The sequence below is a fragment of the Mustela erminea genome, chromosome Y (genome assembly GCF_009829155.1).
Source record: "Mustela erminea isolate mMusErm1 chromosome Y, mMusErm1.Pri, whole genome shotgun sequence".
NCBI classification, from domain to species: Eukaryota; Metazoa; Chordata; class Mammalia; order Carnivora; family Mustelidae; genus Mustela; species Mustela erminea.
Window position 1 is genome coordinate 3,213,635 of NC_045636.1, and position 20,874 is coordinate 3,234,508.

The following is a 20,874-nucleotide window of genomic DNA, read 5'->3' on the forward strand; positions in this document are numbered from 1 at the left end:
GGGTATCTCAAGCTTTGTGGTAGGGCTCACGCATTCTGCCGACCTGCGTGGCTCCCATCCCCTCACAGGAACTAGAACCCACACATTCTTGGGCGCGCTGGTGGCTTAGGGACCAAGAGCTGGTTTCTCCGCCACACTCTCTCTGCCTCAGCTCCGGGGAGGGTGTCCTGGGACCAGGGACTTAAGCCCCTGTCCCTAGCCATCCCGATTCCCACAATTTACCCCCTGGGAACCTTTGCTCTTTTGGAGTGCTTTCAACCAGTCTCCAAATTAATGCTGGTCCCCAGACACAGGGCACTCTCGCTCGTATTCGGTTATTACTTTCCAACCTGTCGCCTCTGGTGGTCCTCCCCCTTTTGTTTATCTTCTGATATCAGTCCGCCATTCCCACGCCGCTTTACCTGCCCACTGGCGTCTTCTGCCCCTGTAGAGATCCAGACGTGTATAATTCTGATCTCAGGCTGATTTCATGGGTGATCGGAGTTCTTTGGTAGGTAATCAGCTCACTTTGAGGTACTGGCTGAAAAGGCGCCTCCTCCTACTCCCCCGCCATCTTGTTCCCCAGTTTCTGGACTTTTGAAAAGACAAAGAAAGAGAACAAGGAAGGACTTAGACATGGCTAGAGTCAGTGAATACCTGTGTTCCTGGAGCTGAAGATTTTTGTTATAAAATATATCCAAAGCAGCTGTGATGTCTATTGGCTGAGTTTTTCTGCAGAAGAGATCTTTGTGAATTGTATATATTCTATTCCTTGTTTGCAATAATGGCACCTCATTTTCTTCCTTGAACCTAGCCAGCTCCTTTCAGCCCTGTATTCCCAGTTTTGCTTCTCTGGTTGGGTAAAAATGAAGCAGGGTCATTACCCAGTGCCCTGAAATGCTGCAGAATCCGGTTCCTCATCTCCCATCCTTTCCTGATGAGGGGAACTCCTTCCAGTGAGTATTTCATTGTTGGCATGAAATACTCACTAGAGTATTTCATTGTCTTGGGGAAGGGGATGATACAAGCAAAATGAAACTGTCTTCCTTCTCTTTTTGTGTGATGACTCTCAGCGTTTTTTTCCCCTCCTGTGTTGCTGGAACTTCCCAGGTAGACCCTGGGACTTTCCCAGAGCTGTTTTGTTGCACCGCGCAAACTGTTATCTGCTGCATTGCCTTCTTGCTGTCTTACTTGTGTATATATTCTGTAGACCTTTTCTTTTGGTTATCATTCCAATTATAAAAGATACCTTAAAACTATAACATATTGTTAAACTACAACAACTTAATTTCAGTTCCACACAAAAATTATGTTCCTTTACCATTCTAGCTGCCTTTAATTTATATTTTAGATGTCACCAGTTACATTTTATATATTATATACACATTAGTTTGTAGATTTTTTCCTTGTTTATCGTTCAATTGTATACAATAATACAAGTCAATTAAATGCCAATGTTACTGTTTTGTAAGTTACTATTTATTCAGATTTTATGTTATGCTTTTCCTATGTTGCTGCCTCACATTTTTTTTCCATTTCATCCTGAAGCACTCAATTTAGCATTACTTACATATATCAGTTCTAATGGTAATTTATTTCCTCAGTTTTCATCTCTTACAGCTTTAAGTGACAATTTTGCTGGATATAGTTTTTTTTCCCCTTCTTTCATCAACTTGAATATATTGTCCATCCACATTTTTCTGGCCTGAAATTTTCCTGAGAAAAATCCTTTATATTATTTTAGGGAAGTTTTCTTGTAAGACAAATTGATCTCTTCTTGCTGCTTTTGGGATTGCCAACTTTCTTGCCTTTGATTTCTGGCTGATTGATTATAATGTGCCTCATCTTGGACTGGGTCTATTTAGATATTAGCTTGTTCAGTTTCTCTACAGATTTAGATACTTACACTTCCAGTCATTATTTCTTTAAATAGCCTCTCTGTCCCTCTCTTCTCCCCTTCTGGGATTCCTGTACTACATATATTTTTAGGTGTGATGGAGTCTCATGGGTCTCCTATGCTGCTTTAACTTTCCATCCTTTTTTTTGTTTGTTTTTTGCCTCTGAATCAGTGATTTCAAATATCTTGTGTTTGTGTTTGCTGAGTCTTTCCTTTTTCTCATGATAACTTCTTTTTTGAACCACTCTAAGGAGTTTTTGAATTCAGTTATTTAATTTTTAAAATTGAGTATTTTTGCTTATTTCATTTTTATAATATCTCTCTGCATATTTTATTCATGCATATTTTTCTCATTTTGTTTAGTTTTTACCCATATGAACTTATTGAGAATGTTTACATCATTTATTTTAAATTATTTGTTACAGTTTTTTGATTTGTGTTCTTTTTGGTATTGAGCCTTGATTCTTGTTTTTTGAGGGTTTTTTAAATCTTCTGTTGAAATTTTCCAATTTATTTTTTAAAATTATCTTAGTAACCGTACAGTACATCATTCATTTTTGATGTAGTGTTTCATGACTGATCGTTTGCATATAACACCCAGTACTCCATGCAATCGTGCCCTCCTTAATACCCATCACAGGGCTCACCCATCCTCCTCCCTTCTAAAACCCTGTTTGTTTTCTGGAGTCCTTAGTCTCTCATGGTTTGTCTCCTCCTCTGATTTCCCTCCTTTCATTTTTCCCTTCCTTTTGCTAATGTCCTCCATACATTCCTTACATTTCACAAATAAGTAAAACCATATGATAATCACCTTTCCCTGCTTGACTTATTTCACTTAGCATAATCTCCTCAATCCCATCCATATTGATGCAAAACTTGGGTATTCATTCTTTCTGATGACTGAGTAATATTCTATTGTATATATGGACTGCATCTTCTTTATCCATGTGTCTGTTGAAGGACATCTCAGATCTTTCCACAGTTTGGCTATTGTAGACTTTGCTACTCTGAACTCTGAGGTGCTTGTGGCCGTTATTTTCACTACCTTTGTATATTTGGAGTAAATAACCAGTAGTGCAATTGCTGGGTCATAGGGTAGCGCTCTATTTTTAATTTTTTGAGGAATCTCCACAGTGTTTTCCAAAGAGGCTGCACCAACTTGCATTCCCACCAACAGTGTAAGAGGGTTCTCCTTTCTCCACATCCTCTCTAACACTTGTTGTTTCTTGCCTTCTCGATTTTTGCCATTCTAACTGCGGTTAGGTGGATTTGAATTTCCCTGATGGCTAATGATGACGAATATTTTTTTTTATGCATCTGTTAGCCATTTGTGTGCTCGCTTCGGCAGCACATATACTAAAATCTGTTAGCCATTTGTGTGTCTTCTTTGCAGAAGTGTCTGTTCATGTCTTCTGTCCAATTTTTGACCAGATTATTTGTTTTTTGGGGTGTTGAACTGGAGAAGTTCTTTATAGATTTTGACACTAGCCCCTTGTCTTTAGTATCATTTGTGCATATCTTCTCCCATTCTGTGGTTGTCTCTGTTTTGTTGACTGTTTTCTTTGGTGTGCAGAAACTTTTGATCTTGATGAAGTCCCAAAAGTTTGTTTTTGCTTTTGTTTCCCTTGCCTTGGGACATGTGTCTCGAAAGAAGTTGCTGTGGTTGATGTTGGTTACTGCATATGTTCTCCTCCAGGATTTTGATAGATTCCTGTGTTCCACTGAGGTCTTTAATCCATCATGAGTTGTTTATCTTTGTGTATGGTGTAAGAGAATGGTTGAGTACCATTATTCTGTATAGGGCTGTCCAATTTCCTCAGCATCATTTATTGAAGAGACTGTCGTTTTTCCATTGGCTATTTCTTCCTGCTCTTTTGAAGATTAGTTGAGCATAGAGCTTAGGGTCCATATTTGGGTCCTCTATTTTGTTCCATTGGTCTGTGTGTCTGTTTTTGTGCCAGTGCCATGCTGTCTGGGTGATCACAGCTTTGTAATATAACTTAAAATCAGGCAACATGATGCCCAAACTTTGTTCTTTTTCAGCAGTTCCTTGGTGATTTGAGCTCTCCTCTGGTTCCATACATATTTTAGGATTGTTTCTGTACTTTGGAAAATGCTGGTGGAATTTTGCTTGGGATGGCATTGAAAATATAGATTGCTCTGCACAGCATAGACATTTGAACAATGTTTATTCTTCTGATCCACGAGCATGGAATGTTTTGCCTTTTTGTATCTTCTTCAGTTTCTTTCAGGAGTGTATGTCCTCCAGTATAAATCCTTTACCTCTTGGGTGAGGTTTATTCCAAGTTGTCTTATAGATTTTGGTCCTATTGTAAATGGAATCTATTCTCTAGTTTCTCTTTCTACAGTTTCATTTTTAGTGTGTAAGAAAGAAACTGATTTCTGTGCATTGACTTTGTTTCCTGCCACATTACTAATTTGCTGTATGAGTTCTAGTAATTTGGGGGTGGAGTCTTTGGTATAAAGTATCATGTCTTCTGCAAAGAGAGATAGTTTGTCTTCTTCTCTGCCAATTTGAATATCTTTGGTTTCTTTTTGTTGTATGATTGCTGTTATTAGGACTTCTAGTATTATGTTGAACAATAGTGGTAAGAGTGGACATCCTTGTTGTGTTCCTGATCTTAAGGAAAAGGCTCTCAGCTTTTCCTCATTGAGAATGATATTCACTATTCATAGATGGATTTAATGAAATTGAGGAATGTTCTCTCTGTCACTATACTCTGAAGAGTTTTAATCAGCAAAAGATGCTGTACTTTGTCAAATGCTTTTTTTTTTTTTCTGCATCAAATGAGAGGACCATGTGGTTCTTGTCTCTTCTCTTATTGACGTGTTCTGTCACAATGTTTGATTTGCAAATGTTGAACCATCCTTGGATTTCAGAGATAAATCCCACCTGGTCATGGCAAATAATCCTTTTAATGTGTTTTTAGATCCTGTGAGCTAGGATCTTGTATAGAATCTTGGCATCCATATTCATCAAGGATAGTGGTCTGAATTCCTCCTTTGTGATGGGGTCTTTGCCTGGTTTGGGGATCAGAGTAATGCTGGCCTCCTAGAATGAGTCAGGCAGTTTTCCTTCTATTTATATTTTTGAAATAGCTTCAGAAGAATAGGTACTATTTCTTCTTTGAATGTTTGGTAAAATTCCCAAGAGAATCCATCAGGTCCTGGACTCGTATTTTTTGGGAGGTTTTTGATCACTGCTTCATCTCATTGCTAGTTATTGGTCTATTCAGTTTGTCAATTTCTTCCTGCTTCATTATGACATAGTATGTGTAAAATATACATATTACATATGTGTGTTGTCTGTACCATGTCTAATGTATCTATATGTATACTAATATGTGATAGGTGCTGTTTTGTGTATGTATACGATGTGTGTATGTACATTCTTATATTATATGTGCAATATATAATATATGTGTGAGTGCACATGTAATATACATTGTACATGTAACTGTACACATGTGTGCATATTATATGTAGAATTATGTATATACATAACATTAATGTAACATATATATATATATGTGTGTGTGTGTGTGTGTGTGTATCTATCCATCTATATTTTGCCGATGAATCAAATAGGAGATAGAGGACTTCCAAACCAAAAATATAAAACTGTTCATTTACATTTATCTTTATAATATAAAATATTATATTATCAATGTTCTTTATTTCTTGTTAGAGCTTTGATCTCCTGTCTGGTAAGATTTCTTGTAGGATGGAGGTAATCGAATCTAACTCCATCATTTTTTTCCTTAATGTCTCCTTCATTTTTGATATATTGTTTTGGTGAATATAGATTTTGTGTTTGAGATTTTTTCCATTTCAGCACTTTATATGTATATTATGCCACTGTCCTTCCTTTTTGAAAATACTCCTAATTTTATTGAGAGTCTCTTATATTAACATATCACTTGTATCTAGGTCTTTTCAGGATTCTAACTTTATCTTTGTATTTAGACTCTTTTATTATAATGTGCCCTGGTGTAGAACTGTTTGAATGTAATCTGCTTAGAATTCATTGAACTTCTTGTATGTGTAGATTATTGTCTGTCATTTAATATACAAATCAAATATTATTTTTCCCATTTTATTTTTCCACTCTCTTTAAAATTTTTTAATTTTTTTAAAATTAAATTAATTTATTTATTTTCAGAAAAACAGTATTCATTATTTTTTCACCACACCCAGTGCTCCATGCAATCCGTGCCCTCTATAATACCCACCACCTGGTACCCCAACCTCCCAGCCCCCGCCACTTCAAACCCCTCAGATTGTTTTTCAGAGTCTATAGTCTCTCATGATTTTCCACTCTTTTAGAAATTTAGGAACTGTATGTTGACACAATTGCCCATGTGCCAATATACGTAGTTTCTGCTTATTTTTCTTCATTGTTTTTCTTCCTTCTCTTCATATTGGATAATTTTATTTGACCTGTTTCCATGAACATATATAAGATAGTTGATTTAGAGTAATTTTTTAATATGTCTAACATCTATGCTTCCTCTCAGGCAGTCTCTGTTAATTTCTCTTTTTCTTATGAAATGCCATATCTCTATACTTTTTTGTATGTCTTGTAGCTTTTTTTAAAAACTGGAGGGAGACAAACCATAAGTGACTCTTAATCTCACAAAACAAACTGAGGGTTGCTGTGGGGAGGGGGTTTGGGAGAAGGGGGTGGGATTATGGACATTGGGGAGGGTGTGTGCTTTGGTGAGTGCTGTGAAGTGTGTAAACCTGGTGATTCACAGACCTGTACCCCTGGGGATAGAGTATTATGCCTCCATCAGAAAGGATGAATACCCAACTTTTGTAGCAACATGGACGGGACTGGAAGAGATTATGTTGAGTGAAATAAGTCAAGCAGAGAGAGTCAATTATCATATGGTTTCACTTATTTGTGGAGCATAACAAAGAGCATGGAGGACATGGGGACTTAGAGTGGAGAAGGGAGTTGGGGGAAATTGGAAGGGGAGGTGAACCATGAGAGACTATGGACTCTGAAAAACAATCTGAGGGTTTTGAAGGGACGGGGGGTGGGAGGTTGGGGTACCAGGTGGTGGGTATTATAGAGGGCACGGATTGCATGGAGCACGGGGTGTGGTGCAAAAATAATGAATACTGTTATGCTGGAAATAAAAAAAAATAAAATAAAATAAAATAAAATAAAATAGAATCACCCTAAAAAAATAAATAAATAAATAAATAAATAAATAAATAATAAAAATTTAAAAAAAAAACTGGCCATTCTTCCTATTTTAATAAAAACATTATTCTTTTTTAAAATGTGTGATCTCTAAAGTAAATTTAAAAGTAAGTAAGATCTCTAAAAGTAAGCTTAGGCTTACGCTAGCCATTTTACATTTTTTATTAATAAAAGACAACTCTGGAAAGCAGATATTCTCTCTGTCTAGCATTTGTTATTGTTTGTGAGCTGAAGTTGTTCACTTGTTTAGGGACTTTTTCCAAGTATTCTTTCAGAATTTGTTTCTTCTTGTGTGCAGTAATAAAGTATTTTTTGCGGTATGTCAGTAGTACCAGTGCCTGGTGGAATTTCTATAACTTTTGGAATGAGAAAAATAAATACACACGCACACATGCACACACGCACACACACACAGAAGAAAATAAAGAAAAACAAAACTGTTGATCTTTTAAAATTGGTTCTGTGTTGGGTCTTTTTTTTTGTACTTTTAGGTATGTACAATTTTGTCTTACTGATCTTTGCTTCTTGTTTTCACTGAGCCTAAATTTAAATAGGAGAGAACTTTTGACACATTTTTTCTAAAATGCTTCCTGATTTGGGCTTACAAATAGCCCTAATGGGCTTACTAGATTCCCTACTTTGCCGGTGCTTTTCAAACGTCTAATACCTGAAAATTGTACCTTGCGGCTTCTCCTCCCAGTCTGTTGACTGTATTTCACCCACCCCCCATCCAAATGTTACTTGTATTTTAGCCATGAAAACCTTTCTTACTTGTCTTTGAATGTTTTGGGGAACTTTGTGGAGATGGTCTGCATTGAGTCAGTTACTCTGGCAGACCTGAATTCAATCCAAACAAACACAGTTTCTTGGGAACCGGGTATTCACATTGGGAGCCTAAACTATCATGCAGAAACAAGATCCACTTGCATAGGAAAGTGGGTAGAATTGGAGTGAAGTAAAAATATCGCATATTTATATTCATGTTACCTTTATACCAGTTATGTTTCCACTTGGTTTACAAAAAACTTCACCTGTCTCTCAGAATTTTGGTAAGAGAGATTCTGACACTTAGATATTTCTCAGTGTTTATTTATGGGAGATGGACTCCTAGAGTTCCCTGGCAGTGGTATTCTCTGATGTGTACCTATAATTGGTTGTTTTAAAATATTTTACAGAATGTGGAACTGCTTTTACTAATAAACTTCAAGGAATGTTTAAAGACATGGAGCTTTCCAAAGATATCATGATTCAGTTAAAACAGGTATTTCTTATCTAAAAGAGTTTTGTTTTTAATGTAAAGTGTTTAAATGGTTTGGTTCTTTTAAGATTAATACTTGAGAGTCATATTAAATCATTTATTTTTAAAATTTTTTATTTAAATTTATTTTTTAAATGCTGTATTACCTGTTTCAGGGGTGTTCATTGGTTCATCAGTTGCCTATAATACCTGGTGTACATTACATCATATGCCCTCCTTGAAGTCCATCACCCATTTATCTCATCCTCCCACCCACTCCTCTACAGCAACACTCAGTTTGTTCCCTAAACTGTCGCTGGTTGTTTCACTCATATATGTAATTTAAGAAACAAAACAAATGGACATATGGGAAGGGAAGGAAAAATAAGATAAAAACAGAGAGGGAGGCAAACTGGTAAAGCAGTGACTTTTAAATTATGACTCCAACTTTGTGTTTTTTGAAAGAAAATTCAGTGACACTTAACCTTCCCACTGCATATTCAAAGAACTATATAATATATTTCAAATAACTATTTTTAATTTATTTTCCGACTCATACTTGGCTTTCCATTGCTTTCATATATTTAAGGTTTTTTTGGCAGCGTGTGTGTATTTTATAACCATGTAAGAGTTTTAAGATTCTTATTATTTCATTGCATCCTTATATTTTGCAGTATATGCAGAATCAAAATATATCCGGAAACATTGAATTAACTGTGAATATTCTGACAACGAGTTTTTGGCCAGCCTATATCCCTAAGGAGATCCAGTTACCCCCAGAGGTAAGAAATTCACTGTTTTAAGACTATCATATATGCTATCGCAGATTTTTTAAAAAAGATTTTCAGTTGTTTAAATAGTCTTATGATATAGTCAGAGGTAGATTTTAAATATACGAGCCTGGCTTCCTTTGTTTTAGGCTGTGCATTTACTGCTATCAGCATATTTTTTTCTTACTGTGTTTTAATACAAACTGTTTCTTCATGTATCACATAAACATGTGATGGAAAAAATAATCACATTATTTTACTCATTGTTCCACTTAGTAAGCATGGAAACTTGCCTCCCAGTGCCACCCATTTTCAGCTTGCAGCTTTGGTTTTAGCTTTCTCTTCTCTGCTAAGTCTATTACCCATTGTCTCTTTGTTGTTCCTTTTACTAATACTGGCAACTCGATTGCTATTATCTTTACTGTCTTTCTGCATGTATTTAATTTTTATAATTATATTGCCATGTTGGTGGGTTTCCTCAGGAGCACATGTAAATTATTGAACATACTGTATTGAACTAGAAGAAAAATTAAACTTTTCTTGTTTCAGAACTCCATTTTTCATTTTTTTACTTAATTTTTTTCATTGTTCCAAGATTCATTGTTTATGCAGCACACCAAGTGCTCAATGCATTACGTGCCCTCCTTAATACCAGCCATCAAGCTCACCCAGCTCCCCAACCACCTCCCCTCCAAAACCCTCAGTTTGATTCTCAGAGACCAGAGTCTTTCATGGTTTGTTTCCCACTCCGGTTTCCTCCAACTCCCTTCTCCTCTCCAAATCCCCAGTGTCCTCTGTCTTATTCCCTATGCTCCACAAGTAAGTGAACAATATCATAATTGATTCACTCTCTTTGTTGGATTTATTTCACTCAGCATTATCTCCTCTAGTCCCATCCATATTGATACAAAAGTTGGGGATTCATCCTTTCTGATGTAGGGGTAGTATTTCATTGTATATATAAACAAATCTCTTCTTTATTCATTCATCTATTGAAGGGCACCTTGGCGCTTTCCGCAGTTTGGTGACTGTGCCCATTGGTGTTATGAACACTGGGGTGCAGATGACCCTTCTGTTCACTTCGTCTGTGTCTTTGATCACTGATCTCTGCTCTAATTTTGATTATCTCCCTTCTTGTGTGTGGGGTTGGTTTAATTTGCTTTTCATTTTCCAGTTCTTTAAGGTGGAAAGGGAGCTGTTGTAATCCGGATGTTTTCTTTTTTCTTTTCTTTCTTTTCTTTTTTCTTTTTTTTTTTTTTTTCGAGTGAAGTTGGGATAGCTTAGGACCATCATTGCCATATCCCATAGGTTTTGGACCAGTGTATCTTTATTCTCATTGGTCTCCATGAATTTTTTAAGTTCTACTTTGAATTCCTGGTTGATCTAAACATTCTTAAGCAGGGTGCTCTTTAGCTTCCAAGTGTGTGAATTCCTTCCAAACTGTTTCTTGTGGTTGAATTCCAGTTTCAAAGCACTGTGGTCTGAGAATATACAGGGAATGATGTCAGTCTTTTGTTATCAGTTTACCCTTGTTTTGTGACCCAGTTTGTGGTCTGTTCTGGAGAAAGTTCCATGAGCACCTGAGAAGAATGATTATTCTGTTGTTTTAGGGTAGAATGTTCTGTATATATCTATGAGATCCATCTGGTCCAATGTGTCATTCAAAGCTCTTGTTTCTTTATTGACTTTATGCCTGGATGGTCTGTCTGTTACTGAGAGTGGCGTGTTAAGAGCCCCTACAATTAATGGATTCATATTAGTAAAACCCTTTATTTGATTAACAGTTTACTTATGTATTTGACCGCTCCCATATTGGGGGCATAAATTTTTACAATTGTTGGATCTTCTTGGTGGATACACTTTAAGAACCATGTAGTGTCCTTCTGTATCTCTGACTACAGTCTTAGTTTAAGATCTAATTTAGCTGATATGAGAATCACTACCCCAGCTCTCTTTTGAGGCCTGTTGTCATGAAAGATGCTTCTCCATCCCTTCATTTTCTGTCTGGATGTATCCCTAGTTTCCGAATGGGTCTCTTGTAGACAGCATGTGGGTGAGTCCTGTTGTTTTATCCAATCTGCTTCCCTATGCCATTTTATGGGAGTGTTCAGGGTGTTCACGTTGAGAATGATTATTGAAAGATACATTTTTATCGACATTGTATTACCTATGAAGTACTTGTTTCTATAGATTGTCTCTAAATTTCTGTTCTGTGTCACTCTTCAGTTCTTTCTTATTTTATAGGAGATGACCCCCCCTTTATATTTCTTGTAGTGCCGTCTTGGTGGTCACATATTCTTTTAAACCTTGCCAGTCCTGGAAGCTATTATCTGTCCATCCATTTTGAATGTCAGCCTCACTGCGTAAGGTATTCTTGGCTGCATGTTCTTCTCATTTAGTGCCCTGAATATATCTTGCCAGCACATCCTGGCTTGTCAGGATTCTGTGGACAGGACAGGTCTGATATTATTCTGATGGACCTTCCCTCACCCTGCTAGCTGCTCTCAGAAGCTCTTATCTAAAGTTATGATTATCAGTTTCACAATTAAGTGCCTCGAGGTCTTTTGCATTTGTTGATCTTGGGGGGTCAGGACTCCCATTTTTCTCACCTGGTCTTTTCCCCACAGAAGTCCCTTACATAGTCCTGTGTGTGGTGGTGATATATAATTGTAAATATAACAGTCTAGGGCTACAACTGTCACTTTACTTGCATATAGTTTATCAATAATGTTTCTTTACTTCTTTCCTCCAGATGGAAAAACTTCAGGAAAATTTCAAAAATTTCTACTTAAGCAAACACAGTGGCAGGAAGCTTCAGTGGCAGTCAACTCTTGGACACTGTGTTCTTAAAGCTGAATTTAAAAAGGCAAGCTAATAATTTTGAATGATAGTGTTTACTTTTACTTTTAAATTATAAAAATTTTACCTTGATAAATAATTCTTTTAATATATACTTTTTTATTATTTAAAGTCACCAAAACACTTGATGGAGTATTTGAATTTTGAATATGTTGACCTATGAATCATTGTTGTATAAATCAATTTTTTTTTTATTTTCAGCATAACAGTATTCCTTGTTTTTGCACCACACCCAGTGCTCCATGCAATCCGTGCGCTCTCTAATACCCACCACCTGGTTCCCCCAACCTCCCACCCCCTGCTGCTTCAAATCCCTCAGATTGTTTTTCAGAGTCCACAGACTCTCATGGTTCACCACCCCTTCCAATTTTCCCCAACTCCCTTCTCCTCTCTAACTCCCCATGTCCTCCATGTTATTTCTTACGCTCCACAAATAAGTGAAACCATATGATAATTGACTCTCTCTGCTTGACTTATTTCACTCAGCATAATCTCTTCCAGTCTTGTCCAGTTTGCTACAAAAGTTGGGTATTCATCCTTTCTGATGAAGGCATAAAACTCCGTAGCGTATATGGACCACATCTTCCTTATGCATTCGTCCGTTGAAGGGCATCTTGGTTGTTTCCACAGTTTGGCGACCGTGGCCATTGCTGCTATAAACATTGGGGTACAGATGGCCCTTCTTTTCACTACATCTGTATATTTGTCAATTTTTAAAACATTATGTGCAATTGTAAGTGCATATATGTGCATTTGTCTACATTTGGATCTCTGTGAGCCTTTGATCTCTGTGTCTCAAAATCACATCAATCATCATTAGAGCCCTCACCATTTATCACTCTGGCCTTAGAAGGCTGATAGAATTACACACTGAGTGTAATCACCACAGTGTGAAATTGAGTCATGAAATAGTTGCATGGAGTGTTTATTGAAAGTATCTCTCAAGATTAAAGGAAAAAAAAAAAAAGAAGACCAGCACCAATGCTCCTTGGATTGTGTGCAATAGAATAATACATTATCACACCTGATGCAGCAACATAAATGAAGCGAAGAGGTAAAATGTAGATTGAGCTCCCAGACATCACTTCTTAATGCCTAGGATTAGGAAATTATTTTGTACAAAATAGGCAATGAATTGCTTGTGTGTCCAGTGAGATTTTCTGTACTTCTGAAATGATGGCAAAGGAGTTGACCACCTCTGTCTTCTTATCCAGTACCTTTAGCTCCAGTCCTGGATGGTAAGTTGAAAATTTGGCCCTCAAGATAATCAGTTTCCTCTTGTCTGGAACTATAATGTTTCTTTACGTGAAAATCATCTTTGCAGATGTTATGAGAGACCTTTAGATGAAGGAAGTCATCCTGGTGCTCTGACTTGGTCTTAAATGCCATATGAACTTTTGTTATCAGAGAGGCTCAGGAAGCTTACATGCATAAGTCCCCCCGCCCCATACCTCCTTCATCCCCTTATCACCCACTGCCAAACACACACACACACACACACACACACACACACACACGGAGAACAGAGAGTGGATATGAAGATGGAACTGGAGGCTAGAAGTTAGTATAAACCCTCTGAAGACAGTACAACCCTGCCACACCTTGATTCTTGCCCAGTGATACTCATATGAGTTTCTGACTTTCAGAACTGTGAGAGAATGTACATTTAGGTCACTTTAAGCCACTGTTTGTGGTAAGTTGTTACAGAAGTCATAAGAAGTCATGTATCTATCCACCAAAGCGCTTTTCTTATGGCACTTTTTGTTTTTTCATGGAAGTCATAGGCATTGACAATCCATAGATAAATATGTCCAACATGTTCCTCTCAGCCTTTAAAAAAGAGACCAAACCCATTCCTTAAGTGTATGAAATGAGTGGCTTAGTTATCAAAGTGTTAAGGGATGAGAAGACAGGCTTTGTTTTTAATTCTGCCTCTGCCAATTTAGGGAAGGCCTGACAGGAGGATAATAATTCATACTTGACCCAAGCATGGGGGTGGAGGTGAAGTTTACATTCCAGGAGTGACGGCAGTCAGATTCTTAAATTTCTTAGGGTAATGTGAGATTCTCTTGATCTCTGAAGGTCAAGTTGGACCCAGATGATGTAAATGCTCAGGTTACATCTAAATATTTAATATTATTGAAGGATGGATAAACACAACTAATTTTTTCATGTATATGTAGGTATCTGTTATTATGCTTGGTGCTTACACACAAGAAAAAAACAGTTTATGCCTATGAGAACATGTCAGATAATACAGAGATATGATTAAAAATGACATTTAATCATGATCCTTTCACTTCAGAAGGCTAAAATGAATAGAGAACTTTGTATCCAGACATGTGTTTTCTGTGTTGATGCAAACATACAGTACTTAGTTTTACTAATTTTTCCAATTTTACTAATTTTGGAGATCAATAATGTTCATGTCACACTTATTTTTATGCCCCTGTGGATTCATTATGAGCGTACAAGATAATATAGGAGATATAATTTTTAATTACTCTCTCTTGTGATTCTTCTCAATATTTTTTAAGATTTTACTTATTTGAGAGAGAGCACAAGCAGGGAGAGCAGCAGAGGTAGAGGGAGAAGCACACACCATGCTGTGCAAAGAGCCTGATGTGGGACTTGATCCAGTACTCTGGGATCATGGCTTGAGCCAAAGGCAGATCCTTATGTGACTGACCCACCCAGGTGTCCTCCTTTTTAATATATCAAATTTCATCACATGGGGGAAAAAAAACTAATGTTTGTAGTATGTTTAGAAAGGGAATCAAGAAAGATGTAATATTTTCTTGAGTATTTTATATGCTGATAATACGAGATTGAGTTGGACAGAATAGTCTTCTTGCTGCTGGGACTAAAACCTATTTTCAAAATAGGTTTTCCTTTCATAAGAACAATTCTGAATTAAAATATACACATATTGTTTTTATCAGGTAGTGTAAAATTCATAACAAAACTGAAGAGAAATTATGGTCTCCCATGATCTATAGCCCCCATCAAAATGGTACATTTATTACAGTTGGTAATACTCCATTGGCACATCATTATCTTCCAAAATCCATACATTATATTAGTGGTCAAGGTTGCTGTGTTGCACTTTAAAGGTTTGGACAAGGCATTATGACATGTATTACACTTAATAGTTTCCAGGCCATAAAAATCTCATGTTCCACCTGAATTCCACATGTATATTTACTTCAAAATTTTGCAAATACATTATATTTTCAGAAGAGTTACTTTTCTCCCAGTAAAAATGTACATACATATATTTCTTTATCTAGCAAATTACACATAATGTAGTCTTTACTAGGGAAATACCTTTCATCATTGTGGAACACTTTTCATCATATTTGAATGATGTAAAAAAAGTCAGCTATTAGTTACTTTGTATGTTCATGTAATCTTAGTCAAATTTGAGAGCTATGTTAGGGAGTAAACCTTTAATGTTCTTCTAAGTTCAACTGAAAAAAAAAAGAATATGAGTAATATACAATAAGATTCTAAAAGCAATATGGAGACTAGAAGTTCTAGAGCCTATTTTTTATGCTTCTTGTAATATTATAAATAACATTCATTTCCTATAGAAATTTCCTAAGGATATTTTCATTACAGTTCATTATTGTTAGTTTTCAATGACTTTTTTTCTGGACTTTTCTCATACTGCCTTTTTACAACATTTTGATCTGGTTTTATAAGATGAAATGAAGTTATGCATATTAAAGAGCCTGATTTTCTTTTTAAATAGTATTAATAGATGTGAAGTTAGAAACTCTGACCAAGGGGCATTTGATAGGAGAAAACAAGAATAGAGAAAATGAAGTGTTTGAAATAAAGATGTATCAAAGAAATAGTTTGATAAAAATGTTCAGAATTGAATGTGAATTTATACCTTGCAAAAGACTTCCTGTGAGAATTTGATTGAAAAATATTAAATAGATCCCATCAAAGTTTATCATGATGGAATCTTAGATAAGGAAGAGAAGCAAAAAAAAATTGAAAGCCTTGAGAGGATGAGAAACTAAAACTCATAGGTATGTGACAGGAAACAAGTGTCTTCTGCTGTCTCAGAGAAAATGATTTCCAGGTGCAATTTATGTGCTTACAAAATAATTATTCAGTATATACATGAAATTGTCACATAGGATGCACAAAAAATCATACAAATATAATTCGCATTTATTGTCTTTCTGGAAACTTTAGGAAATGTGCTGCATCCAAATGAGCAAGTAAACCATAGGATCTCACAATACAGGAATTGACATCAACTTGGGAAAGAGTTGAAGGGAATCCTTAGTGAGCAGATATTCAGAGTATGTTAGAAGAGTTGCCTTATAAAAGATGTAATAAATTAATTTACTATAGAGAAAATATAGATAATTTTCTACATGGTTAGGCCTTTTTGAACAAATTTCACTAAGAAAAGGTCAAAGAACAAGGCTTGAAACTTAAAAGATGCCAGATTACATAGTAATTTATTAGTTCTATAGAGTCATGTTTCATGTTTCAAAAGGAGGAATTTAGCCTGAGAATACCACGATGTTCCAAAATTGTTAAGGTTTCTCATTCTTACTCTTCTCCCAAATAAAATTGTCAAGGAAAAGTAATGTTCATTGGGGAGCAATTGTTTCTTTTCCTGTCTTGATGTAGGGTGAAGAATGTTGTATATATAAGTTCTCAGATTCATAGTTCTGGGTTCCATATTCATGCACACACCCCAGTACTATTTTCAAAGTTTTATCCCAGAATGAGCATGGGTTGGGATAAAAGGAAACTAGTGCAGTTTTTGCTGGAATTAATAATTAATATATCATTCTCCCTAGAAACCTCTTATCTGCATTCAGGATAATATGAAAAATTATAGATATTAAAAAGTTATGACTGTATACTGCTTTATTTGAAGACATTGAAAGGAAATAAAACCTTTTACTTCATTTTATTTTATTTTTTCAGTGTTCCAAGATTCATAGTTTATGCACCACACCCAGTGCTACATGCAACACGTGCCCTCCTTAATACCCACCACCAGTCTCACCTAAATTCGCACCTCCCTCTCCTCCCAAACCCTCAGTTTGTTTCTCAGAGTCCACAGTCTCTTGTGTTTCATTTCCCCTTCAGATTTCCCCCAATTCACTTATCCTTTCCTTCTGCTAATGTCCTCCATGTTATTCCTTATGCTCCACAAGAAAGTGGAGCATAATTGACATAATTGACACCATACAATAATTGACACTCTCCTTGACTTATCACTCAGCATAATCTCCTCCAGTCCTGTCTGTGTTGATGCAAAAGTTGGGTATTCATTCTTTAGTATTATATTGTATATATGGACCATATATTTTTCTTCTTTTTTTTTTTTGTATTTTGGGGTTGTTTTGTTTTGTTTTGGATCATTTCATCTTTATCCATTTGTCTGTTGAAGGGCGTCTTGTTTCTTTCCACAGTTTGGTGATTATGGCCATTGCTGCTATTGATGTTGGGGTACAGATGGCCCTTCTTCTCCCTGCATCTATATTTTTGGGGTAAATACCCAATAGTGCAATTGCAGGGTCATAGGGCAGCTCTATTTTTAATTTCCTAAGGAATCTCCACACTTTTTTGCAGTGGCTGCACCAACTTGCATTCCCACCAATAGTGTAAGAGGGTTCTCCTTTCTCCATATCCTCTCCAACACTTGTTGATTCCTGTCTTGTTAATTTTGGCCATTGTAACTGGCATAAGGTATGGCATTGTGGTTTTGACTTGAATCTCCGTGATGGCTAATGATGATGAACTTTTTTTCATGTAGTCTGTTAGCCATTTGTATGTCTTCTTTGAAGAAGTGTCTGTTCATGTCTTGTCTTTTTTTTTTTTTTTTTGAGAGGATTATCTGTTTTTTGAGTGCTGAGTTTGAGGAGTTCTATATGGATCTTGGGTATCTGTAGTGTTATTTGTGAATATCTTCTCTCATTCTGTGGGTTGCCTCTTTGTTTTGTTGACTGTTTCTTTGGTGTGAAGAAACTTTTGATTTTGATGAAGTCCGGAAAGTTCATTTTCACATTTGTTTCCTTTGCTTTTGGCGACACACCTTGAAAGAAGTTTCTGTGGCTGATATCAGAGGTTAATGTTCTCCTCTGGAATTTTGATAGATTCCTCTTGTTGAAGTCTTTTGTCCCTTTCAAGTTTATCTTTCTGTATGGTATAAGGGAATTTCATTTTTCTACACAAAGCTGCCCAATTTTTCCTGCACCACTTATTGAAGAGACTCTCTTTTTTCCACTCGGTATTTTGTCCTTTGTCAAAGATTGGCTGACCATAGAGTTGAGGGTCCATAGCTGGGCACTCTACTCTGTTCCACTGGTCTGTGTGTCTGTTTTTGTGCCAGTACCATGCTGTCTGTGTGATCACAGCCTTGTAGTAAAGCTTGAAATCAGGCAACATAATGCCCCAATTTTGTTTTTTTCTTTTTCAACATTTCCTTAGCTATTTGGGGTCTTTTCTGGTTCCATACAATTTTAGGATTTTTTGTCCCAGCTCTTTGAAAAATCCGGTGGAATTTTTATGGGGATGGCATTGAAAGTATAGATTGCTCTGGGTAGTTTAGACATTTTATCAAGGGAATAACACCTTTCTTGAAAGCATGATGATGCATATGTACATGGAGAAAAACAATAAAAACACAGTTAAAAAATTTCAGTAACAGATTTAATCAAAAGTTAGCTATGACTATAAATTATAAAGTCATAATCAGTTGTAACATTGATAACACAATTACAGTATCTTATTTTTCAGTGAAACATGGTTTATTTCTCATTTTCAGTACATACTTACTTAGCTTATTACTTTATATTTCTAATTTCATTATTTTCATAGCTGGTGGTGTACAAGTTGTGGAAGATTTAGATTCCACAAAAGCTGGATCCATTCCTGTCAATGGACCAAGTCTAAACTCCGCAGGAAAACATTAGAAGATAGGCGATAATGGAAAACAGCGAATTCAGGGTAATGGAGAAGACTGAAGACACTGATAACAGTAGAGGGCTTAATGTTGGAGGAATGGAGATATCTATGTTTGAAGCCAAAAGAAAAGAAAATTGGTGGGAATTAAGTGGAGAAAATAAAAATATGATAAGCCTGCTATTGAAACCATTGAGTTAAGACTATGTTCTAACATCTGCTTTTGAATTGAATGTTGGCTGTCAGCTTGTCATTTGTGGCCTTCATTATTTTGAGGCCTCCATTGTCTCACTTTGTTGAGAGTTTTTGTCATGAATTCACATTAACTATTTCCAAGTGTTTTTCCTGCAACTGCTGAGATCATTTGAGATGATTTGCATCTTTCATTCTGTTAATGTGATATCTCACATTGATTGATTTGCATTTCTTGACTCATCTTTGTATTGCAGGGATGCATCCCATTTCAGCATGGTAGGAAATCTTTTGAAGGTTCTGTTAAATTCACTTACTTAGTATTTAGCTGAGAATTTATATACATACATTCAAGGGCTATTGGTGTTTTCATGTGATGTCCTTATCTGAATTGGTATTATAAGTTTAATAATGCTACCTTACTAAAGTGAGGTGTGTGGTGTTTCCTCATCTTCAGTTCTTTCAAAGGGTTTGAGAAGAGTTGGTATCCTTCTATAAATGGTTTTCCCCAGTTGAAGTTACTATATTCTGGGTTTTTCTTTGTGGAAAGGTTTTTGATTACCTGTTCAGTCTCCTTGCTCCTGATTGCTGTGTTCAAGTTTGTTTGTTTGTTTTTAATTTATGTTTCTATGATGGTAAGTTGTATATTTTTAGAAATTCAGTTATTTCTTCAAGGTCATCTAACGTTTGGTGTAGAATTGTTTATAGTAGTCTCTTCTGATTTTTTGAATTTCTGTAGTTTCTACTGCAGTCTTGTCTTACATTTTAATTTTATTTGTGTCCTTTTTCTTGATTAGTCTGTGTAAAGTTCTGTCAAACGTATTTTTCAACGGGCTAACTTTTAGTTTTCTTACTGTAATATTTTTTTCTATTATTTTTCATGTATTTCTGCTCGTTGTAAGTTACTCCCTCCTGCTAACTTGGGCTTAGTTTGTTTTTGTTTCTCTAGTTCCTTCTAGTGTAAAATTAGGTTAACTTGAGATAATATTTCTTTCTTAATGTAAACATTTATTGCCATTAAAATGTTCCCTCCAACTGCTGCTTTTGCTATGCCCCATCAGTTTTGTTATGTTTATTTCCACTATCATTTGTTTCAAGTAATTAAAAATATTTTAAAAATCTTCTTTGATTCATTAGTTATTCAGGTTTGTGTCATATAATTTCCATGTATTTGTGAATTTCCCTTCTGTTCCTGATTTCTAATTTCATACAATTGTGATCAGAAAAGAGACTTGATATAATTTCTGTCATACTATATTTTAAATTATTTATATGGCATATGTGATCTGTCCTACAAAAGGGTTTTTGTGTGCTTCAGTCTATAGTATTTTTCAGATCTATTCCCTAACTGATTTTGTATAGGGATAAACAGTCTTTTTTTGAGAATGGTGCATGAAAATCCTTAACTATTATCTTGTCACTGCTTAATTTTCTCTTTTTAGTTGTTAGTATATTTGTTTTACATTTTTAGGTGCTTCTAACTAAATGTTGGATACATCTCTATTTAAAATTGCCTAACTGAGCCACCCCAGCAACCCCTTAAATTAGAACTTTAAATTATGCACCATCATTAAAATACTAGATATCTATTACAGGTACATTTCATAAATTTATATCTTTTTATGACATTAATTAGCATGGTTTTATTTCAGATTCAACATTGCCCTGTAGCATTACATGTAAGTCAGTTCTAGTGGTGATGAACTCCATCTGCTTTTGTTTGGGAAGATCTATGCCATCTTTATTTATAAGGAATAATCTTCCT

At 35.8% G+C, this 20,874-nt stretch overlaps 1 protein-coding gene across 5 annotated transcripts in view; it reads left to right on the forward strand.

The window, feature by feature from the left end:
* The window catches only part of LOC116583900 (cullin-4B-like), a 117,061-nt gene that overhangs the window by 58,910 nt on the left and 37,277 nt on the right, over positions 1-20,874 (forward strand). For all 5 annotated transcript variants that reach the window (XM_032331898.1, XM_032331901.1, XM_032331899.1 and 2 more), the window contains 3 exons: positions 8,285-8,370; positions 9,021-9,128; positions 11,869-11,982. In XM_032331898.1, the coding sequence (XP_032187789.1) occupies positions 8,285-8,370; positions 9,021-9,128; positions 11,869-11,982 (308 nt within the window). The remainder of the gene's footprint in view (positions 1-8,284; positions 8,371-9,020; positions 9,129-11,868; positions 11,983-20,874) is intronic.